Source organism: Cryphonectria parasitica, assembly GCF_011745365.1.
Source record: "Cryphonectria parasitica EP155 unplaced genomic scaffold M406scaffold_11, whole genome shotgun sequence".
NCBI classification, from domain to species: Eukaryota; Fungi; Ascomycota; class Sordariomycetes; order Diaporthales; family Cryphonectriaceae; genus Cryphonectria; species Cryphonectria parasitica.
Genome location: NW_024468919.1, coordinates 709675 through 729773, shown reverse-complemented (window position 1 = coordinate 729773; position 20099 = coordinate 709675). Strand labels below are relative to the sequence as shown.

General features: G+C 55.0%; 4 protein-coding genes across 4 annotated transcripts; 3 read left to right on the top strand and 1 right to left on the bottom strand.

Annotated features, from left to right (window-relative positions):
• Nucleotides 1-166: 166 nt before the first annotated feature.
• M406DRAFT_51727 (uncharacterized protein) lies at nt 167-2198 on the top strand (the record flags this gene model as incomplete). The annotated part of the gene is made up of 4 exons (XM_040924456.1): nt 167-334; nt 596-970; nt 1044-1757; nt 1839-2198. 4 exons carry the CDS (start codon nt 167-169, stop codon nt 2196-2198), a joined length of 1617 nt encoding a protein of 538 aa, XP_040771030.1.
• Nucleotides 2199-4460: 2262 nt separating this feature from the next.
• Nucleotides 4461-5309, top strand: M406DRAFT_240277 (uncharacterized protein; the record flags this gene model as incomplete). The annotated part of the gene is made up of 1 exon (XM_040916117.1): nt 4461-5309. A coding segment is annotated over one exon (849 nt), but the record flags the coding sequence as incomplete, so codon positions are not given.
• Nucleotides 5310-7128: 1819 nt separating this feature from the next.
• atg3 lies at nt 7129-8892 on the top strand. The gene is made up of 3 exons (XM_040914898.1): nt 7129-7873; nt 7969-8443; nt 8545-8892. The coding sequence occupies exons 1-3, from the start codon at nt 7347-7349 to the stop codon at nt 8596-8598; spliced, it is 1056 nt and encodes a 351-aa protein (XP_040771028.1). The 5' UTR covers nt 7129-7346; the 3' UTR covers nt 8599-8892.
• A 1036-nt stretch (nt 8893-9928) lies between these two features.
• M406DRAFT_109185 (uncharacterized protein) lies at nt 9929-17449 on the bottom strand (the record flags this gene model as incomplete). The annotated part of the gene is made up of 4 exons (XM_040915339.1): nt 9929-10367; nt 10458-16631; nt 16745-17018; nt 17154-17449. 4 exons carry the CDS (start codon nt 17447-17449, stop codon nt 10308-10310), a joined length of 6804 nt encoding a protein of 2267 aa, XP_040771027.1. The 3' UTR covers nt 9929-10307.
• Nucleotides 17450-20099: the final 2650 nt, after the last annotated feature.

Genomic DNA, 20099 nt, shown 5'->3' with positions numbered 1-20099 from the left:
CCGTTGCGATTATCCGACAAAATGCCTTCGCTCAAGTCACTGGGCAGCAAGATGCTCGGCGGCATCAAGAAGAGAGGGACAGACACAGATACAGGGAATGACAGCGGAGGTAGCGAGTCGGCTGTCGACCTGCAAGCTGGCTCTCCTGAGGTTGTCGCATCAAACAATGTGGTACGTCAACAGCCCAGACACTAGGGCGCTTCCGACGGAAGGAATATATAAGAAGGTAGAGAGAAAGAAAGAGGGAAAGAGAGAGACGAGAGCTGACCATGGTGAACATTGCGTCCACGAACAGAAAGCGTTCTGCGAATCGGGTGGTCCGGGCCGACAAAATGTACGTCACATATTTCCATATCTGCACATCGTTTCTGCTGGCGGTGGAAGACCCTGCGCATGTCGCTGCGTGTGGTACCTGTGGCTTCCCGGGGAGGTACTGCGCGAACAGCTCACAATTGGTCTTGATTTTCCTGTCAGCTTGGACAGGGCCAGTTGAGGCTTGACGCGGTAGAGTCGCGGCTCCGTGTCTGCCTTGCCATTACAAAGAAGAAGAAGGGGGAAAAAAGGACCTTTACTGACGAGGGTGTCGTTGACATAGGGCAACGAAGTCACCTTCCTACCACCGATCGTCGAGTCCGCCGAGTCATCGCCGGCGGCGGCAGCTGCATGCGCGCGGCTAATACGCAAGTTCCTCAAGAAAGACTACTGGTCCAACTCGTCGTATCAGTACAACGCCCTGATGCTCACGCGTATCCTCTCCGACAACCCTGGCCCGTCCTTTACGCGGAATCTAGACGACAAATTCGTTGATGTTCTAAGGGACCTGCTGCGTAATGGGCGTGACCTCTCTGTCCGGCAGATGCTCATGGAGACCCTCGACTCTTTTGAGAACCAAAAAGGCTGGGATGAGGGCCTGGCGGGCTGTATCGAGATGTGGCGCAAGGAGAAGGAAAAGGCTTACAAGGCCTACGGTGTATGTGTCGCTCGAGACCTTTTTTATATATCAGTCCTAGGGATACGATGGTTCGTGCTAATACTATCTTTAGGGACGCGCACCGCCTCCACAGATGCCCATGATGGGCGGCGCGGGCGGTGGAGCAGTCAACCAGCATCTCCAGAATTCCCAGAACTACTTCTCGTCGAACCATCATAGGATGCGTCTGCCCAATCCAGCGGAGCTGGCGTCCCGGCTTGAGGAGGCCAGGACATCAGCCAAGCTATTGACGCAGGTGGTGGCCAACACGCCATCGACAGAGGTCATCGACAACGACCTGGTCAAGGAGTTCGCGGACCGTTGCCTGAGCGCGTCGCGCAGCATACAGCATTACATGGCGGCAGACAACCCGGGCCCTGACAACGAGACCATGGAAACCCTCATTGACGTGAATGAGGAATTGCAGCGGGCCCTCAACAACCAGAAGCGCGCCGTCCTGAGTGCGAGAAAAGAGCTTGGGATTGACGGTCGATCACAGGACCCAAGCCCGCCGCTGCCAGAGACGAACGGCTCGCACCCACCGTCACTCCCCGGTTCCTCCAATGCATTTGCCGGTGCCCCGCCCAGGAGAAGAGACAACGGCAAAGGAAAAGCAAGGCAGTCACAGGTCTCGGCCGAATTCGTCTCGCCGCCATCAGGTCCCCCTCCGGGCCGGCCAGACCCTGTGTCATCCCTCACGGGCCTCGTCTCACCTGTGTCGGATGATGAGGATGGGGAAAACAACCCGTTTCGCGACCCAGAGCCAGCCGGCGCATCTTCATCTTCAGTAGCGGCGGCAGGGAAGAAAGGGGCGGCAGCAATACCACCAACAGCAGGAGGAGCAGCGGGAGGAGGGCGAAAACAACAGTACATGGAGCAACCGAGCCTCGACTACGAACCCTTCCACCCCGGCTTCAGCCAGCCAACCCAGAGCTACCTGGGCCGCCAGGAAAGCGCGCTGGACAAGATCCAGATGTCCGGTGCCGGCTCAGGCTCGCTAGACCGCAGCAGGGACGAGCAGCGCGGAGGAGCAACGAACAATTACAGTAATTACAGGCACAATGGCGGTAGCGCTGCTGCTGCTGCCGGCTCGTCCTCGTCATCATCTGCTGCTGTTCCTCGACCGCGAAAGTATGAGTACGAGGAGGACGAGGAAGGTCACGAGGATGTCTACAATGGAGCTGCGGGTGCTTCCTCATCGGGCAAACAGCCCGCCAACCGCTACTAGGAGACCAAATGGCGGGCTGTGGACGCGCATCACGAACACTCGTATGGTGGTCGAGTGACTGGAGGTGTCGATCACGAGCAGCGGCTACTGAAGGATGTGGATGAGAGGGATAAGAGAGAAGGCGAGGACATCTACATTGGCAGCGAGGGTCATTCTTCTCTAGGTGAGAAGGAAGAACAGAAGAGACGCATGGTCAAGAAAACCTGGCACACGATTCAGGCGTGCCGCCTAATTTCCTGTCGAGACCAAGCACATAAGATACTAAGGCAGTGAGGCGGTCAAGAAGATGGCTGGGGATTTTCGAGTATCGGGTTTAAGGGTTGGCAGAGGCTGCAGGGGCCTGCAGATTTCCTAGAGGAGACCAGTAACACATGTTACGCTTGGCGAAAGAAGAGAATGAGGCAACTCTTCCTCGAGGATGATGGTAAAACTTGTGTGTAGATGAAGCATAGCATTTTTTGAGTACTGGAACGCATTTATACCCTCTTTTCTCCTTTCTGCTCAATTGTCCTTTTCATTACCCCCTCGTCCCCCCAAACAAAATCTTCTGTTTTCCTTTCTCCCCCCCCCCCTTTTTTTTTTCCTTCTTTTTCTTTTCTTTTTCTTCCTTGGGGGTGGGGTTGCTTCTGCACTAGGTTCGCAAAGCTCAGATCACTGCTGAGACTCATGATAATTATGTCTTGCCAGGGAACACTTGAGGTCTGGTTCTTGGGACTTGTTCTGCAGAAATTTACGCATCTATTGATTACCTGCGTACCTATCTTGTCAGTTAGAGTCTGCATCTATGCATATCTGGGGTACCACTCTTTGCCCATCTTTCTTTCTCTCTGTATATCTGTCTCCACCAGCAGAGGAGTCGTCTCACCATTTGCAGGGAAGTTCGGCAGGGTCTGGGCATAGGTATATGCTACCCCGCTCTTTGTTTGTGGTGGGGCTAGCTATTTTCATGCCGAGTCCCGCCCCCCCCGGCCCCTGCTCACCTGCTCAGCTGGCTCAGCATACTACGTACAGTAGGAATGGTGATTCACGCAACGAGAGAAGAAATGATATACAAACGGAAATGAAATGTTGCATTGCCTCTTTGCAGTGTGGTTGTACGAGTTGTTGCTTTCCACCATCTGGGGCGGTCTCGGATGGACTGGGTTGCTGCAAGCTGTTCATTATTGTTGTCATCGTTGCAGGGTGGATCGGTACTATCAACATCATGATTGCTACTGCCACGGTGCAGTGCAGTAGTAGAGCTTCAATTTTTCTTTTGGGGCTTACTGGTGTTACATACTTGTTACTTTTGTCTTTCACGGATATTAGCAGGATTTGGAATTATCCCTCCATCAGAAGAAATAAAACATACGACATGTGATGTGTTCAGCGTGGCATATACGAGGTTTCAAATATAAAACCAAAAAGGTTGGGGGTGCATTCTTGTGCTACGTAGGGCTTCAACGGAAGACGGCACCTTCGTTCAGCGGCCCTGACTCTTTGTACCCAATCACTACTAATTAGCTAGTAGTATCGTGCCTACCAATACAGCGTATTCATTTGTTTACCTACAGCCTCGCACAACATTCATACCCAATACCTGCACATGCACACGCACACGACTCCGCAAACAGACATCATGCATGGCTGAGGCTATCATTATGAGCTACCCCCGCCTTCTGTGAAATTAAACCCTCCTTCTTGCCTGTTCCCTTGCCCTCTCCTTCCTTTCTCTCTCTCTCTTTCTTTCCCCTCTTTTAATAGGTTCAAGCCGTCTCCATCAGGTGATGCACGCGACCCAGCTTTCAAATCAGCCACTGTAGTTTGAGACAGCCTCCGAGATCCCCCTCGTTCCTGGTGCCCTCCGGGAGTCCGAACGCAAGAACCGCGAGATGGCCCAAGAGCTTCACGACTGTGATCGCCGAGCAGGAGCCAGCCGCCCCGGCCCGTCGGGAGGCAGTCCTCTGACTGCCGCCCAAATATATGCTCGTTCTGACCAGTCGTGCCGCCTGCAGATCGAGCGCCTTGCCAGACACGGTGGACCGGACTTGTCAGACGTGAGAGGGGTACGTACAAACGGGTGCTCATGATTCTCCTGTCCATTGCCCAATCCTCCTTAAGCTGACCCATTGATCCTGCGTTGCCGTGGTGCAGTGCCGCATACTCAGTTCCCTACAGGATTCTCTGAGGGGCTTGAGCGAGCCAGCTCCTGGTGATCAGCCCTCAGAGAGAGGTGCTGCGGTCCCTGCCCAGAAGGGCCAAAACATGGCCGACGACAACGAGTCGGCCAAGTCCAGCACCACCGGACCGTACGACCACTTCTTTGAAGACCATATTATCGAGCACAGCATCTATCCCGCCAAGTTTGAATATGCCGACGGTAGCTTTCCGCCACAGCCAGACAACATTTTAGACATGAGAAGGATGCTGTACCAGCCGCGGGATGACCTCCCGGCATGCCCACGTCCCCAAGCGGCATTCGAAAACTTCTGGCGCAAAACAATGTCCAGTCTCTCTGAGGCTCAGGTCGCTGAATTCATCATGCCTTTTGTTGAGGGCCCCGTTATAGACACCCGGGGTGGAGGCAGATACCTGACCAACCTGAATCCCCTCACTGATGGCTCCATCGAGCCAGCTCAGCCAGACCTATATGTCGGTGCCCCTCGCCTCTCACTCGATGATCGGGTTCGTGTTAAGCTCGACGGATTCATCGTACCCACCAAACAGGCCGAGAATCCCATTGTTCCCAACTTTTTTACCCAAATCAAGGGTCATGGAGGATCTGAGACGGTGGCAGCTCGCCAGGCCTGCTACCACGGCACACTGGCCGCCAGAGGCTACCACCGTCTTCAGACCTGGGTGGCAGACGAAGACGAGGAGACTATCCTCAACAAGATTGCGTACGTCATCAGCTGCACCTATCATCTCGGCATGCTCAGGATCTACACCTGCCACCCCATCGCCCCCACCGAGGACGACGCTGGTATCGGCTACACAACCACACTTGTTCGCTCCTTTGTCTTGACTGATACTCCCTGGTCCTTTGAGCAAGGCGTCACTGCGTACCGGAACGCAAGAGACTGGGCAAGGCGCCGTCGAGATGAGATCATCACCCTGGCCAATGCCAAAGCTGCTCGTCTGTATGGCGGCAACAGGTTCTCGGAAGAACCCACTTCGAGCCTTGGAGCTGAAATTGGAGCCAGGATTGGAACCGGAGCTGCGACAGTGCCTCAGGCTGTTGAGCAGCAGCAGCAGCAGCCAAGCCAAGCCGGCCCTAACAGGCCACGCAGCCAGGATGACGACGTGATACTCATCGACGGGTCGGACACCGTTGTAGAAATTGTTGACCCTTTGCCACTCAATCATCTACGGAACCACCGCCTACGTTCCGGGCAACGCAGCCAAATACCATGTTCTGACAAACGCGCTGCCACTTCTGCCGACGATAATAAGAAACGGCACAAAAGAAATAAGAGGTAGATAGGTCATCATCATTAGCTACGGAAGGGGAAATGCCCAGGAGGTCTTCAGCCACGATGTATTGGCCAGAGCAGTGGTGAAAGATGAGGATGGATAAGTCACTTGGTGAAGTCTACAACCTGGGAGGCCCCATATGCTACAGCTTCAATTCCATATCAAATACGAAACCCACTCTTGCATCTTAAGTACCCCTTTGCAGGTCTTCCAATATCCATCGCTACCAGATACATGATGCTGTCTTCAACACACTCTAATAGGCCATGAGACCAACATGAGGGCTTGTCATACTGGAGTTTGGATTGCAATAACGAGTTAACGAGAAAGACGAGAGTGTGAGAGAGATCCTTGGATGCGCTACACCTTTAATTCCCTTTTTCTTTTCTTTTTCTTCGTTTTCTAATTTCCCTTGGCGAGCCTCTCCCTTTCTGCAATGCTGTCATGTGTGAAGCCAATATAGGCGGAATGGTCATGTAGTATGAATAGTTATATCGATAGTGAATGTTGTCGGTGGGCAAAATACGAATTGCAGAAGTAGATTGATGATGTCTTGTCTATATTTTCAGTCTTTTTTATGTGCGCTTATGTGGTCACAGAGTACCCATTGGACAAGCTAACCCCCCGCCCTCCTTCTCTTTCTCCTTGATATACAAAGGATTTGACTCAGTGGATATATATCACAGTGGGAATGAAATCATTTGTACAAACAAGTAGATGAGATAAATAGCACGAAGCAAGGAGCTTGCCGAGGGTGAGTAAACAAGTTCGATTGTGGTTCTTCTGTGGAACATCTCGTCCACCTCTGGCGAGCTCTGTCGCCACATTTTCGATGAGGGCTACTGGTCCTCTTTGAGATGCCCAGATATCAGTCTGCCTTATTATGAGACCATGCTTCGGTTGTCCCGGTCCAGGTCTTCTTCTTTTCCGTTCTGCCCTTGCATGCTGTCTTTCAACTCGCTACTGTTCCCAGACAACGATGATCTATACTATAATGTATTCACCAAAGGCACTGTTGCTAGCACAGCAGGAACTCATGACCTGCCATGTCCAAGAGGACGTTGAACTCGAGATAAGTTCGTTGGTTGGATTGAGTGATGTACTTATGGTAGGGTTAAGTTTAGGGGTTGTAAGTGTCCTCTGTGGACAAGGGTGGTGGAATCCAAGCGGTGGGTACGGGACCACTAGGCACTATTACGGTACCTCTAATGGAAGCTAGGCGCTAAGTGTTACAGGTACCTTGTAGCCCGTTGGGCACTATTCTTGCTAATAGTATGGTGAAGTTCCCCGAGCTTATAGTGCAGGCCAAGGACCCCCGCCAAATGGACCCCCCGGTACTTTGTGTCTAGGCAGCACCACTTATCTGCTATCTGTTGGAATACAGGGGCAGCTGCCCCTCAGCATGTGATCCCACCTTGCCTCATGAGGGGCGTCTCCCGCATCATTGGACTCTCTTCAGTTCAACCTCGAGCTTTGGCCAACCCCCCTTCCTTCTTCCTCCTGACATCCATCATCATCATCTTCTCATTCAACTACTGCTTGTGAGAACAGCTCTCATCTTTGCTATCTGTCTCTCCCTCTCTCTTTCTCTGTCTTCCTCTCCTAACACCAGCTCGAAAGAAGAAGAAAAGAGGATCTCATCAACCTAGAAGAGGCCATTATCATAGTAGCATTACTAAACCTCTTTGGCCCAGTATGAACCTTCTCTACTCGACCGTCAACACCCTCAGGGACAAGTACACACCTGTCACGACCACCTCGACCTTCCGAAAGACGGGTCAGATCACCCCTGAAGAGTTTCTCGCCGCCGGCGACTACCTAGTCTTTAAGTTTCCGACCTGGTCCTGGGCAGATGCCGACCAGGCCTCGCGGCGCGTCAGTTACCTGCCCGCTGGCAAGCAGTTCCTGGTGACCCGCAACGTGCCCTGCTACCGCCGCCTCAATGCCGATTTTGCGGGCGATGCAGGCCGCGAGGAGACTCTCGTCCGCGATGGCGAGGACTTTGGGGGCGGCGTTGCGGGGGGCGACGAGGAGGGATGGCTGCAGACAGGCGGGCCATCTGGCAGCCAGCAGGGCAAGCCGCGCGAGATACACACTGTCGATGACGCAGGCAACGTCGGTGACGGCGAGGCCGTGGAGGATGATGATGACATCCCAGATATGGAAGACGAGGATGATGACGAGGCTATAATCCCGGATGCGCATGGTGATGCTACCAACAGGTATGTAGCCCTCTGGCTGGTTGATCGTGGTAGTGGTGGTGGCCTTATTTAAGATGCTCAACTAATTCCCCCCCCCTCTCCTCTCTCTCATGTAGTGGCCGACGGACGTACACGCTCTATATCATGTACTCGCCCTACTACCGAACGCCACGGCTCTACATGTCCGGCTACGCACCCGACGGTCAACCTCTGCAGCCACAGTTGATGATGGAGGACATCGTTGGCGACTACAAGGACAAGACCGTGACGCTGGAAGATTTTCCATTCTTCGCCAACAATATCAAGATGGCCTCGGTGCACCCTTGCAAGCACGCACCCGTTATGAAGACGCTGCTGGACCGGGCTGACGCCGCCCTCAAGCTACGTCGCGAGAAGCTCAAGGCCGGCCAGAGCGTCGGCATGGACCGAGGCATGGAGGGTCTTGTGGACAATATTAATAAGCTTGACATCTCCTCGGCCGGGCTTGCAGCGGACAAGGGCAGTGGGGACGAGTGGGAGGAGGTCAGCCACGACGTCGACGACAACGAGGTTGCCATTCGAGTGGACCAGTACCTGGTGGTGTTCCTCAAGGTATGCATGCATGCACTGTCCCTTACCCTGCCACCTTACAGTTCATTGGATTTTTGGGATGGGGAAATTTTGCATGACTGACAAATCATCTTCTAAAACAGTTCATCGCGAGCGTGACGCCAGGTATCGAGCACGACTTCACCATGGGCGTCTAGACAATTTCATAATGATGATGATGACGATGACGCCCCTTATTTTTCTCCATTTGCCTTGTTTTCCTGCTCCTTCCTCAGTGGTCCTTTTTTCTTTGATCATGTAACGGCGTTTTGAGATGTGGGGATATAGGAGTACTTGGTGATCACCTGATTACTCGGGGAGTTTGTCGAGAACGGGTTTGAACGGGTTTGATACCGTAAGACTGTATCTGAATCGCACGGTGTGTATGCAGTGACTACCAGATAGCCTTCTCATACAGAAACAAACAGCGCAGCACCAAAAGATTGATACCGACTTGAATCCATCTCCCTTCTGAGGCACTATACATCGCATAAAGAGGCCCACGGCGACTCGAGTGAGTTCAGCCATCATCTTTCTCAACCCGGATTGCAGCAGGATTCAAGGTCATCTGTGTTGGTAGATCGATAGACAGACTTTCAACCCGCCCTCCTTGGCTTCGCCTAGGAATGTGATGGTATGCCTTCCCCCCTTTTTCAGAAAAGAAGCAGACTCCGAATGCATGGGCCGGCAGCCAGCTATGTGAACGGTGGTCGACCAGCTGGAACAGTACAAGCTGCAGCACCACATCCCGGGTCCTCAAATGCTAAGCCCCGTGTTCAGCGCGGCGGTCAACGGCTCCGAGGCGCGGCTGGTCGTGGCGTGGCGCGAAAGTGGACAGTACCTCACGCGCAAGGTGGACAGCTTCCTGTTGCAGAGGTGCGGGGACTTCCGTCTCTTCCGCACGTACATCCTCAATATCATCGACTGGGGCTGCAACAGCCGTGTCTGGATGTTCAAGAACTCCCTGAGAGCTATCGAGACTACTACGAGGGCCCCGTCAGGAGGGGGCAGCTGCTCTGGAGGAGTGGGCAGTGTTGGTTTGAAATTGTGGGTCCAGCAGAGGTTGGCCCCAAAGGTTGGATGACCTTGTAGGTTATTGAAGGCTGACTGTAGGCGTTGGCTCACTGCATTCCCAGGGCCTTGATGTGCTGGACTATCCCCTGAATTTGTGGCAGGTGTAAGTGCAGGATGTAGCAGCAAAGATTGGCATAAAGGAGGCTGGGGCAGACTATAGGCACTGGCACGCTTCAAATTTTCAGACTCCTGATATGATATACCCCCCAAACCCCAAGTACATCTCCCTGATACATTTTCTTCGTATGGTACTATAGGGTATCATGGTACTAAATGTGTAGGGCATGCATGCATACATGAGGGCACCACTCAGTACAGGCAGCACTGGCACCAAAACATTACCTCCGGCACCCTTTAAGAGAACAGGCGAAACTGACTTCACATCGGAGACAGAGAGACCATTTCAAGAGCGAGCACCAGAAGAACGAAGGAATTATTGTCTACATTGAAATTCAGGAAGATCTATTGCATATCCCATGACCCTTTTTCGCCAAACCACTATACAAACATGATAAGAAAGGAAAGGAAAGAAAGGAAAGAATAATAAGAGAAGTAGAAGAGAACATTCTGAAGAAGCCTTGGAATACAGCAAACAAGGCTTGATGAAGACGGTTCTGAAGACAGATCCAAAAAGACACACAAGAACAGGAAAAAGCCTCTCTCTCACACACACACACCTCCACATACCATCATCCTCGCTGCTATCCATTGTCATTTGCCAATCTTATATGGAGCGTCGAGTATCAATTCCTATACAAGCAATCTCTCTCTCTCTCAATCGACATATTTCAACCTACTCTCCTCCGTTCAGATATGGCAGAGCCTCTCCAATGCAACGGTGCAGCTCCGTAACCTAAAATAGACAAGATGGTCAGCTTCTGTACTGGTGAAAAGAAGGAGGAGGAGGAGGTATAAGGAGAGGAAGAAGAAGGCTACTACTCACATCTGGGGGCACTGGCATGGACAGATGGTCTGCCTCTGCAACAAGAATCTTGATCTTGTCACCAACAAACTTGTCCCAACCGTTGGGACCCAGGTCGCCCTCCTTCTTGCTGGGGACGGCCCAGGCGACAGGGCCCAGGCTGGGGTCCATCATGAAGTTCTCGCCCGACTCGGTGCGGACGTTGAGCATGGCCATCATGCCCAGAACCTTTTGGTCCGACTTGGCCCGCTCGACAAGACCACGTCGGCCCCAGATGATGCACACCTTCTCGGGCCTGTCCTCCTCCGCCATGGGCTCGGGGTCGTAGTGGCACACGGCACGCACGATCTGGCGCTGGTGCTGCTGGGCAAACTGCGAGGCCATGCTGCTGGTCCAGAAGGACCGCTTGTCGGGAGGAGACAGCCTCATCAGCACGGCCAGGCCCTGCTCGGGCACGCTGTCGATGGTGTCGACCATGGAGCGAGGGCAGCACATGTCGATCAGCAGCAGACCCTGGAGTTTCCTCCCCGTCTTGGCCAGCTGGCGGGCGACCTCGTAGCTGATGGTGGCACCTCCACTGTAGCCACCGATCAGGTACGGGCCCTGGGGCCTCATCTTGATGATGGCCTCGACCACAAGACTTGCCAGGCCGGGGATACCCGTCTTGCGCGACAGCTTGCCAGGGCAGCGCAGGAAGGGGGACTCGATGGCGTACACGGGCAGGCCAGAGCTGAACTGGGGCAGATGGATGTACGTCGCAGCTGTTCCGGAGCCATCAGGGATCAGGAACAGGGGCGTCTCCTTGGACGTGGGCTTGCCCTGCATCAGAACGATCTTGGCCTTGGGAATTGTCGCATAGTCGATGGTCTCGGGGTCTTCTTCCTCAAACTTGAACACAGACATGTCCTTGACCAGGGATGCTGGGTCCATAGGCAGCTTGGCCGCCACAGAGACAGGAGCCTTCTTGGCTACTGGCTTTGGTGTCTTCTTGGCAACAACTGGAGCTGGAGCCGGAGCCGGCGCTGGGGCTGGCGTAGGAGGAAGAGCAGGCTTCGGGGCGACGACAACCTTCTTCTTCTCGACCACAGGGGCAGGAGCAGGAGTAGGAGCAGCAGCAACAACAGGAGGCTCTTCCTCATCCGTGACATCGGTATCGTCCTGCACAGGAGACGAACGACCAGAAGAAGACCCAACAGAAGAGGAAGACGGTCCTGCACCCTCCATATTGGCAAACTCCTGACGAAGATCTCCAATAGTTGGGTACTCGAAGACAAAAGTGGGAGGGATCTCCACACCCGTCTCGTTCTTGAGGGTGGCACAGATCTGAATAGCCATGATGGAGTCGACACCCAACTCGGTCAACACTGCATCATCGGCCAGTTCGTCCAAGGAAGTGCCAGTCTCGTTGGCGATGGCCTGCAGGAAGCTCTCGAGCACATTGTGGGATCCAGAGGACGCCTTGGGAGCAGCCACAACACCATCCTCGTCGAGGGACTCAATGTCCTGCTCGACAGGATCGTCAAATTCCTCTTCTGCGGATGCTGGCACCATCTCATAGTCTTCTTCTTCTTCTTCATCGTTCTCTGCCTCCTCGTCACCATCCTCTGCACCAGGCTCGCCATAGACATCCTTGAACTCCTCACGGAGGGCGCCAATGGTTGGGTACTCGAGACCCCAAGTGGCAGAGATGTCGTAGCCTGTGGCGCCCTTGACGGCAGCCGAGATCTGGATCGCCATGATGGAATCGATACCAATCTCGCCCAGCACCGCATCGTCCGTCAGCTCGGCCTTGTCTGTGCCCGTCTCGGACGAGATGGCATCCAGAAGTGTCTCGAGGACACTGACCTGTCCACTAGATGTGGTGGCTGCCTTCTTCTTGACCACCTTCTTGGGCTTCTTTTCCGCAGCAGCCTTCTTGACGGGCGCAGGAGCAGGAGCAGCCGCCTTGGCCTTGGGAGCAGCCGCGACAGCCTTCTTTGGGGCAGACGCAGGTCCTGCAGCGGAAGCACCAGCAGCGGGCTTCTTGCCCAGGGCCCTCTCCAAGGTAGTGTACTCGACCTGGTGGAAGTGCAGGTTGGAGCACTGCATGATGAGCCTGTTCCCAGCCTTGACGTCAAACACAAAGACGTCGCAGATGAAGCTCTCGCCCTCGTTCTTGGTCACGCGCACATAAGAGAAATACTTGTGGCCTGCTGCCAAGGGCGCCGTCTGCTCGCTCTTGTCGAAGCCACCCATCATGAACATCTTGCCCTCGGGGCGCTCCGGGTTGACATTGGCCACAAACCCAGCCAGGTGCACCAGACTGTCTGACCAGTACGGGCTGGACTTGGTGTTGGGATCGGTGGGATCCTGCTGGAGGACAACCTCGGCAGCGGCCTCCTTGAAGTCAGGCGAGATGTAGGCTTCCTGCAGGCCCATATAAGGACCGGCATACTTGACGGTGTTGCTGAAGAGGCTGTAGAAGATGGAAGGCTTGAAACGGTGCCCATCTCCCTCCTTGGCGGCACGGACAATATCGTTCATGCGGGCCTGGACAAAGTACGACGTCTTGTCCCAGTCGCCCTGCAGCTTCTTGTTGTCCACCACTTGGAACTTGCAGCTGCCCAGGTCGAAGGACATGGGGCCGTTGGACACCTTGAAGGTGGCCGTGAGGGTCTTTTCTGTCGGCATGGTGATGGTGGTGAGGATCTCGGCCGTAGACTCGCCCGTGGGCATGCTGAAGGGACGGTTGAACGAGGGTGTGAGAAGGGCCAGGTCGACGTTCTTCTTTCCGAGGGCCTCGAGCGTATATTGGGCGCCCTCCATGCCCATCTCGCAAAAGACGCCGCCGGGGCAGACAGGAACCTCGCGCAGCCTGTGGCCCAGGATAGCAGCCTTGAGCGCAGGATCCGCAGCGCTGCTCCTGAAGGTCACCTCCACCTTGGGAGACAGCGTCTTCTTGACAACATAGTGCAAGACTGCAGACATGGGCCGCTCGACAACTGCAGGGGCAGAAGGAGCAGCAGCAGCAGAAGCAGCAGCAGCAGGAGCAGCAACTGGCTGGGGGGCCTCTCTGGGCTCTGTCCACTTGATCCAGTATTCCTTGAGATCCCAGTTGTAGGAAGGAAGAGTCGAGATGTGCTTGACCTGGTTCCTGGTAACAAAAGGCTCATGCACGGCCACCCAGTCAATCTCGACACCTGCCTTGTACAGAGTGGCCAGGGACTTGGAAACACCCGTCCACGACTGCTCCTTGGCGCTCTCGAGGGTCGATGCGATGCGCTCGAGGGGCACATTGAGAGTGGCATGGGTGAAGGAGCCCAGGACACGGCTGGGACCAACCTCGAGGTAAACGGGGTTCTTGAATTTCTCGGCCACAGCAGCCAGAGCGCCGGCATAGTTGACCTTCTCGCGGGTCTGGCGCATCAGGTACATCTCGGCAATCATGCCAGGCTTGTCGACAATCTCAGCAGCCAGGGTCGAGACCAGAGGAATTTTGGGCTTGGAATAGACGACACCACGAGCCAGGGCGGCAAAGTCGTCGAGGACAGGGTCGACCTGGACCGAGTGGAAGCCATAAGGGACAGACAACTCCTTGGACCGGATGGGACCGCCCTCGGCCTTCTCCAGACCGGCTTTGAGCATGGCGATCTCGTCGGCCGTGCCAGAGACCACAGTGGCCTTGGGGCTGTTGAGACAAGCCACCTCGCAGCTCGACAGCTTCTTGACATACTCGTCGACCTTCTCCAGAGGGGCAAACACGCTGAGCATGGAGCAGGCTCCTGGCACGCATCGCTCCAGGACCAGCTGCGCCCTCTTGCCGACCAGGAAGAGCACGTCCGTCAGGGACAGCACACCAGAGACGTGCAGGGCCGCGTACTCGCCCAGGGAGTGGCCCATGACGGCAGCTGGCTCGACACCAGCAGCACGCCAGAAGGCAGCCAGGGCAATCTCGAGGGCCACGACGGCCAGCTGGGTCTGGGCAGTGTCCTTGGTGGTCATGTCGACCTCTGGGTCGGTGATGATGTCCAGGAACTCTGGGAAGTTGTTCTGTCGGCAGATGGACACGGAGAGATCCACAATGTTGCGGAAGGCAGGCGAGGTCTGGTACAGTTCAGCACCCATGCCAGCATAGTGAGAGCCCTGGCCGGTGAACATGAAGACGACAGGAGGAGGTGTTGTCTTCTCGACCTTTGCGTCGGCCTTGATGTCGGCGTCCAGCTTGCTGACAGCCTCCTTGATAGAGGTGGCAGTGAAGGCAGTGCGGATGGGGTAGTGAAGCCTGCGGGCCGTGAGGGCATAGGCGAGATCCTCAATGCGGTAGTCGTCCATGCTGGCACGAAGGAAGTTCAGAAGACGCTTCTTGTTCTCGGTGTGCGAGAGGGCGCTCTTGGCAGACAGCGTGATGGTGTGGCAGCTTCGAGGGTCGGCGTCCTTGTCGAGGGGCTTGGGGTAGTCCTCGATGAGCAGGCAGGAGTTTCCACCAGAAGCGTCAAAGTTGTTGAGGATGATCCGACGTCTCTTGTCGGACGCATACTTGAACTCGGCCCGCTGGCTGGGGATGTCGATCTTGAGGGCCTTGAGGTCTGGGAACTTGGGGTTGAGCTTGTGCGGCATGTTGGCCACAGGAGGGAGAAACTCCTCCTGGAGGGACAGCACACACTTGAGCAGCGAGGCGATGCCTGCTGCGGCCTCGGTGTGGCCCACGTTGGCCTTGACGGCGCCCACACGGAGGGGCTCCTTGTCGTTCTTGGCCCGCTTGAAGGTGTTGGCCACGGCGGTCATCTCGGCCAGATCACCGACCTGCGTGCCCGTGCCGTGCATCTCGACATAGTTGACCTCCTCAGGCGTCACCTGGGCCTTGCGGAGGACCTGTCGGAACAGCCTCTCCTGCGCGCCCGCGTCTGAGGTCGTGATGGAGGGGGCATTGCCTGCGTGGTTGCGTCCAGAGGCAGCAATGACGGCCAGGACGTTGTCGTTGGCGGCCACGGCATCCTCGAGACGTTTGAGGACCACACAGCCAGAGAAATCACCACGGCAGTAGCCGTCCGCGTCGTCACGGTACGTCTTGCAGTTGCCAGTGGTGCTGAGGACACCAGCCCTCGACAGGGCAGAGAAGGTGTGGGGAGAACTCATGACGGTGCTGCCACCGGCGACGGCCATGTCGCACTCACGAGCCAGCAGCTGGTGGCAGGCCATGGTGATGGCAGAAGCGGACGAGGCACAGGCGCTGTCCACCTGATACGTCGGGCCTTCCCACTTGAAGTGGAAGTTGACGCGGCCCGGACCAAAGGCCTTTTGCATCCCCTGCATGTTGTAGGCATCACAGCCCAGCTGGTGGCTGTTGGCGCGCCAGTCGTCGACGCTCTGGCCAAAGAAGGCGCCGATGCGGTTGGGGTCGGTCACCCTGGTGCGCCCTGCGCTGTAGCCCGACATCTCGAGGGCCTCGTAGACGCACATCAGCCACAGACGGTGGCAGGGCTCCATGAGGAGGGCCTCGCGCTGCGAGATGTTGAAGAAACGAGCGTCAAAGGCGCCCGGGCGGTCAATGAAGCAGCCGTGGCGCGCATTGGTGGTGCACTTGCCCTTGTGCGTCGGGCTGAAGAACTCGTTGATGTCCCACCGGTCCGAGGGGATCTCCTTGTGCACATCCTGGCCCGTGATGATGATGCGCCAGAAATCAGAGAGGTCCTCTGAGCTGGGGGCCCGGCCTGCGAGGCCGACGATGGCCACCTTGCCCGACTCAACCGATGGGGAGATGGGAATCGACATGGGAACGCTGTGCTCGTACCGGGTGGTGACGTCCTTTCCGGCGGCCTTGAGCTGGTCGGCGACGAACTTGTCGTGAGGGCTCACACCAATCACGTTCAGGTCGATGGAGGAAGACTTGATCAGGGCGGCACGGTTCTTGACCTCGTCCACAATGTTGAAGGGCTTGCAGAGGATGGAGTCGCAGGCCGCGCGCACCACGGACCGCCATGTGCCGTTGCCCACGGGAAGATCCAGAAGAGGGGAGTCACCGACGACGCCATCGAGTTCTGCATCCGTCAGGTTGAGGGAGTGGTGCAGGGCATGCACGGCCATCTCCTGCTTGGTGAGGTTCTTGACGGCAGGGCACTGCTTGAGGACCTTTTCCAGGACAGAGGGCGGTCCGATGATGGTGCTCCAGCCCTGTCCGATGACGGCTACGCGAACCTTCTTGACCTCTGGTATGCCCTGTAGTTTGTTTGGTGTGTCAATGAAACTGATACATGTGGACAGGCAGATAGATAGATAGAAGAGAAAGTGAAAAAAAAAAAAAAAAAAAAAAAAAAGGGAAGGAAACTCACCATGCTGCGCTGAAAGTTGTCAAGGGCCGTCTTGAGCTTGTCGGCCGTGATACCAACCAGAGTCCACCCCCAGTTGGCCGTCGAGATTTCGGTGGCCCTCGACCGGTAGTAAGAAAACACCTCCATCCGGCAGAGCACCCTCGTCATCTCCAGACTGGCCTCATAAAATGAATCAAAGTCCTGCGCCACCTCCAGGGCTGCCGTGTTGAGAAGACCACCACAAATTGGTATCGTCTCGGCATCGTGGATCAGATTTGGTTCTCTCTTTACGCATCTATTGATTCTGTTAGAAATAGAAGAACAACAAAAAAGGAGAGAGGCAAGCGGAAAAGAGCAGAAGAGAAGAAAAGAAAAAAGAAGGAAAAGTGACGTCTAGTGATCACCACGATAATGACAAAAAAAGACTTACTGCAAAAGGAGGGCCTGTCGCATGATAAATACCAACATGCCGTGCGACATGCCCACTGGGTCAGGCTTGGTCCGGTACTTGTCTGCAAGCTCCTGGAAGGTGTGAAAGACGCCCATGGTCTCCCGGAGCGTCGACTCCCAGTGCGTCATCTGCTCCTTGAGGATGGCCACATTGTCGGCAAGAAAAGACGCCAGCCATGGCTGTGTCTCGGCCTGCTTGTACAGGTAGTCGATCCCCTGCACAAATGGGTCATTCTGATCTCCCACCAGGAGAACAGTCTTTGTTGTGGACCCCATTGCGCTGAATTTGGTTTCACTTCTACTTATGGCGGGCTGGCTGGTTGGCTGGCTGTTGAAGAAGCTTTTCTTTTTTTTCTTCCCTTTCCGTCAAGCGAGCGGTGGTGGTGGGAAAGAAGAAGAAAGGGGGAGGAAGAGAGGAGAATTGGTCTATGGGTATCCAAAGGTCATTGGGATAAAGGGAAGAGGGGGGGAAGAGAGAATGTGTATGTGTGTATGTATATGAGTGAGTGAGGAATGGTAGATGGATGGAGAGGAAGAAAGAGGGAATGTGTGTGATGAACCAAAAGGAGCCACAGACAAGACACAGAGAGAGGAGGGAGAGAGAAAGAGGAAGACGGTGGTGAGGCTCCTAGGACGGATGTCTTTAAGGATGATTCGCAAACTCGGGACAAGGCTTGATATTCTCTTTCTCTCTCTCTCTGTCTCTCTCTCGTCCCAGACCCAAAAGTGCCAACACCGGGGTTGCCACATTACCACACAAAGTAAGCCCTCTCACGAACGTGCCGTGCCAGGGGGGAAAGGGTGGTCCAGCCCAAAGTCCCCAGTCGGGTGGCCCCCTTCCTCGGGCTTCTTGAGGCCTCAACATTGTTGCCCGGGCTATCATTATCAGATCTTTCTTCTTGCTGTTGTACGAGGAAATATCATCAACAGCCCGAAACGGCAGACGGATATCGGTCGGCTGTTGGAAAGGGTAGTATGAATTAGGAAGTTGAGGGCCCCCAAGCTGGCCCTCGGGACATTCGCTTGTCGGGAGGCTAGCCCCCAGAGACAAGTATCATCTCATTGTGTGGAGGAGCAGGGCTAAGAGAAGGAGGAGCAAGGGGAAGTCTGCAGAGATCCAACCCAAGACGAGCGGGCGCAGAAGTCCCGAATTGCCCGTATCAAACTACCGGTCGGGGCTTCTCGATCTAGAATAGAGAGAGAGGGAGAGGCAAGTAGTGAAACATCCGAGCAAAGTGGTGGGTGTTGATTTGAGGGGGACCCTCGATTTGTGTGGGCCCAGACGTATGTAAGACCCCAGCCAGCTTCCTTTCATGGCATGCAGACAATCTTATCGACCATAATGGAGGCAGAGACAGAGAGAGAGAGGAACTCCTAACCCACCTTTTCCTTCAAGCCACCCCTAACAGAAGACTGCAGGCAGGACCATGTGGCAGCCACCCGAGGATGGATCCATGGCAACCCAAAACCCACCACCCACAAGCCCCGTCGCATACTATAGATGCTATGGTAGTGGCAAGCATGGTGGAGCTTTTTTGCCCTTGGGGACTGTGGGTCCCCGACGGGCGCCTCAACTGGAGGCTGGGTGCATCTAAGGGTCCAACACTCTACTGTACCCGCTCGTACATCAACTTTGAGGTACGAGGGAGAGAGGAGAGGGAGAGGGAACCAGAGGACATGGGATGGATCCAGTAATACCAGGGTACTGCGGTACATACCCATAGTAACGCAGTAGCACCTTGGCACCGGGAGCTGAAGGAGACCACTCACTGGCCACGACATGAAAAGAGAAGCGAGAGGCCATAAGAGATCCACCTGGCCTGTCACCACAGCGACTGATGGCCTATTTCTCAGCTCACCTTGAAGCCGGTGATGATCTTCCGTTGCAGTCTGCCACATGCTTCTTCTGGAAATCATGGAGGCAACTCTGGGACCCTATCCGGCAGCTGGGGCACGAGCCAGCACACTCCGGGGATGGAGCAACGAGGGGAGTGACGGAGGGCGCGACAAGGCGAGGCGCGTCCAGGTGGGCGCACGTATGATGATAGAGAGAGAGAGAGAGAGCTTCTAGAAGGGATTCTTGGGCTTTTTTTCCTGCAAATGCGAGATTGCAGCTGCACTGCATGATCCCAAGAAGAAGACTGCGTTGCAGTCTAGGCTTGAGTTTGAGTCCCGAACCCATGCATGCACATGTGGAGACTCAATGGGGTTTGTGACAGAATCGAGAGAGAGAGAGAGAGTAGGCTAATCTTCCCTTTTTTTTCCTTCCATTTTTGCATAGAAAGAAGAGAGACAGTATTGACTCACTGTTGAGGGCATCACAGACTCTCTCCACTTGGCTCTTGTGTGCGTGGCGATCGTAAGGGATGGTGGTGAAGTGTTTGTTGAGTAGCCAAGATGGAAAACCCGCCGTCATAATCTGCAACGCATCCAAAAAGACCCAAGACCAAATAGAAAAACCCCACCCATGATCTACCTATAACCCGACACCCCTGCTCTGATATCGACAGGGCTGGGATCTCGGATACACCCCCATGGTGTGTATTCATGATAGGAACTAATACAACTCCCACACCCTCCACACTCCGCACCACCCACACCCCCTCCACCCCCTTGTCAAAAATAACACCCACAGAGGCTCCGATCTACCGAGCTGTGGGTATTCCAAAGGAGGGTCTGCACCAACGAAAAATCCGAGAAATACATCCACTCAAAAAAACAAAACAAAGAAGAGGACCCCCCCAGATGGGAAGTCCACCAGGGAGGTAGACAGACACGCAGTTAGCCGGACAAAGTACCGGAACATTGGACTGATTTCGGGCTTCGAAGCTCGGGACATCTGGGCTTGAGTATATCCACGGGGCGATAAACACTGATAGGCCGTTTTGGGAAATATGCACCACGAAACAAACAGTATCAGCAAGGG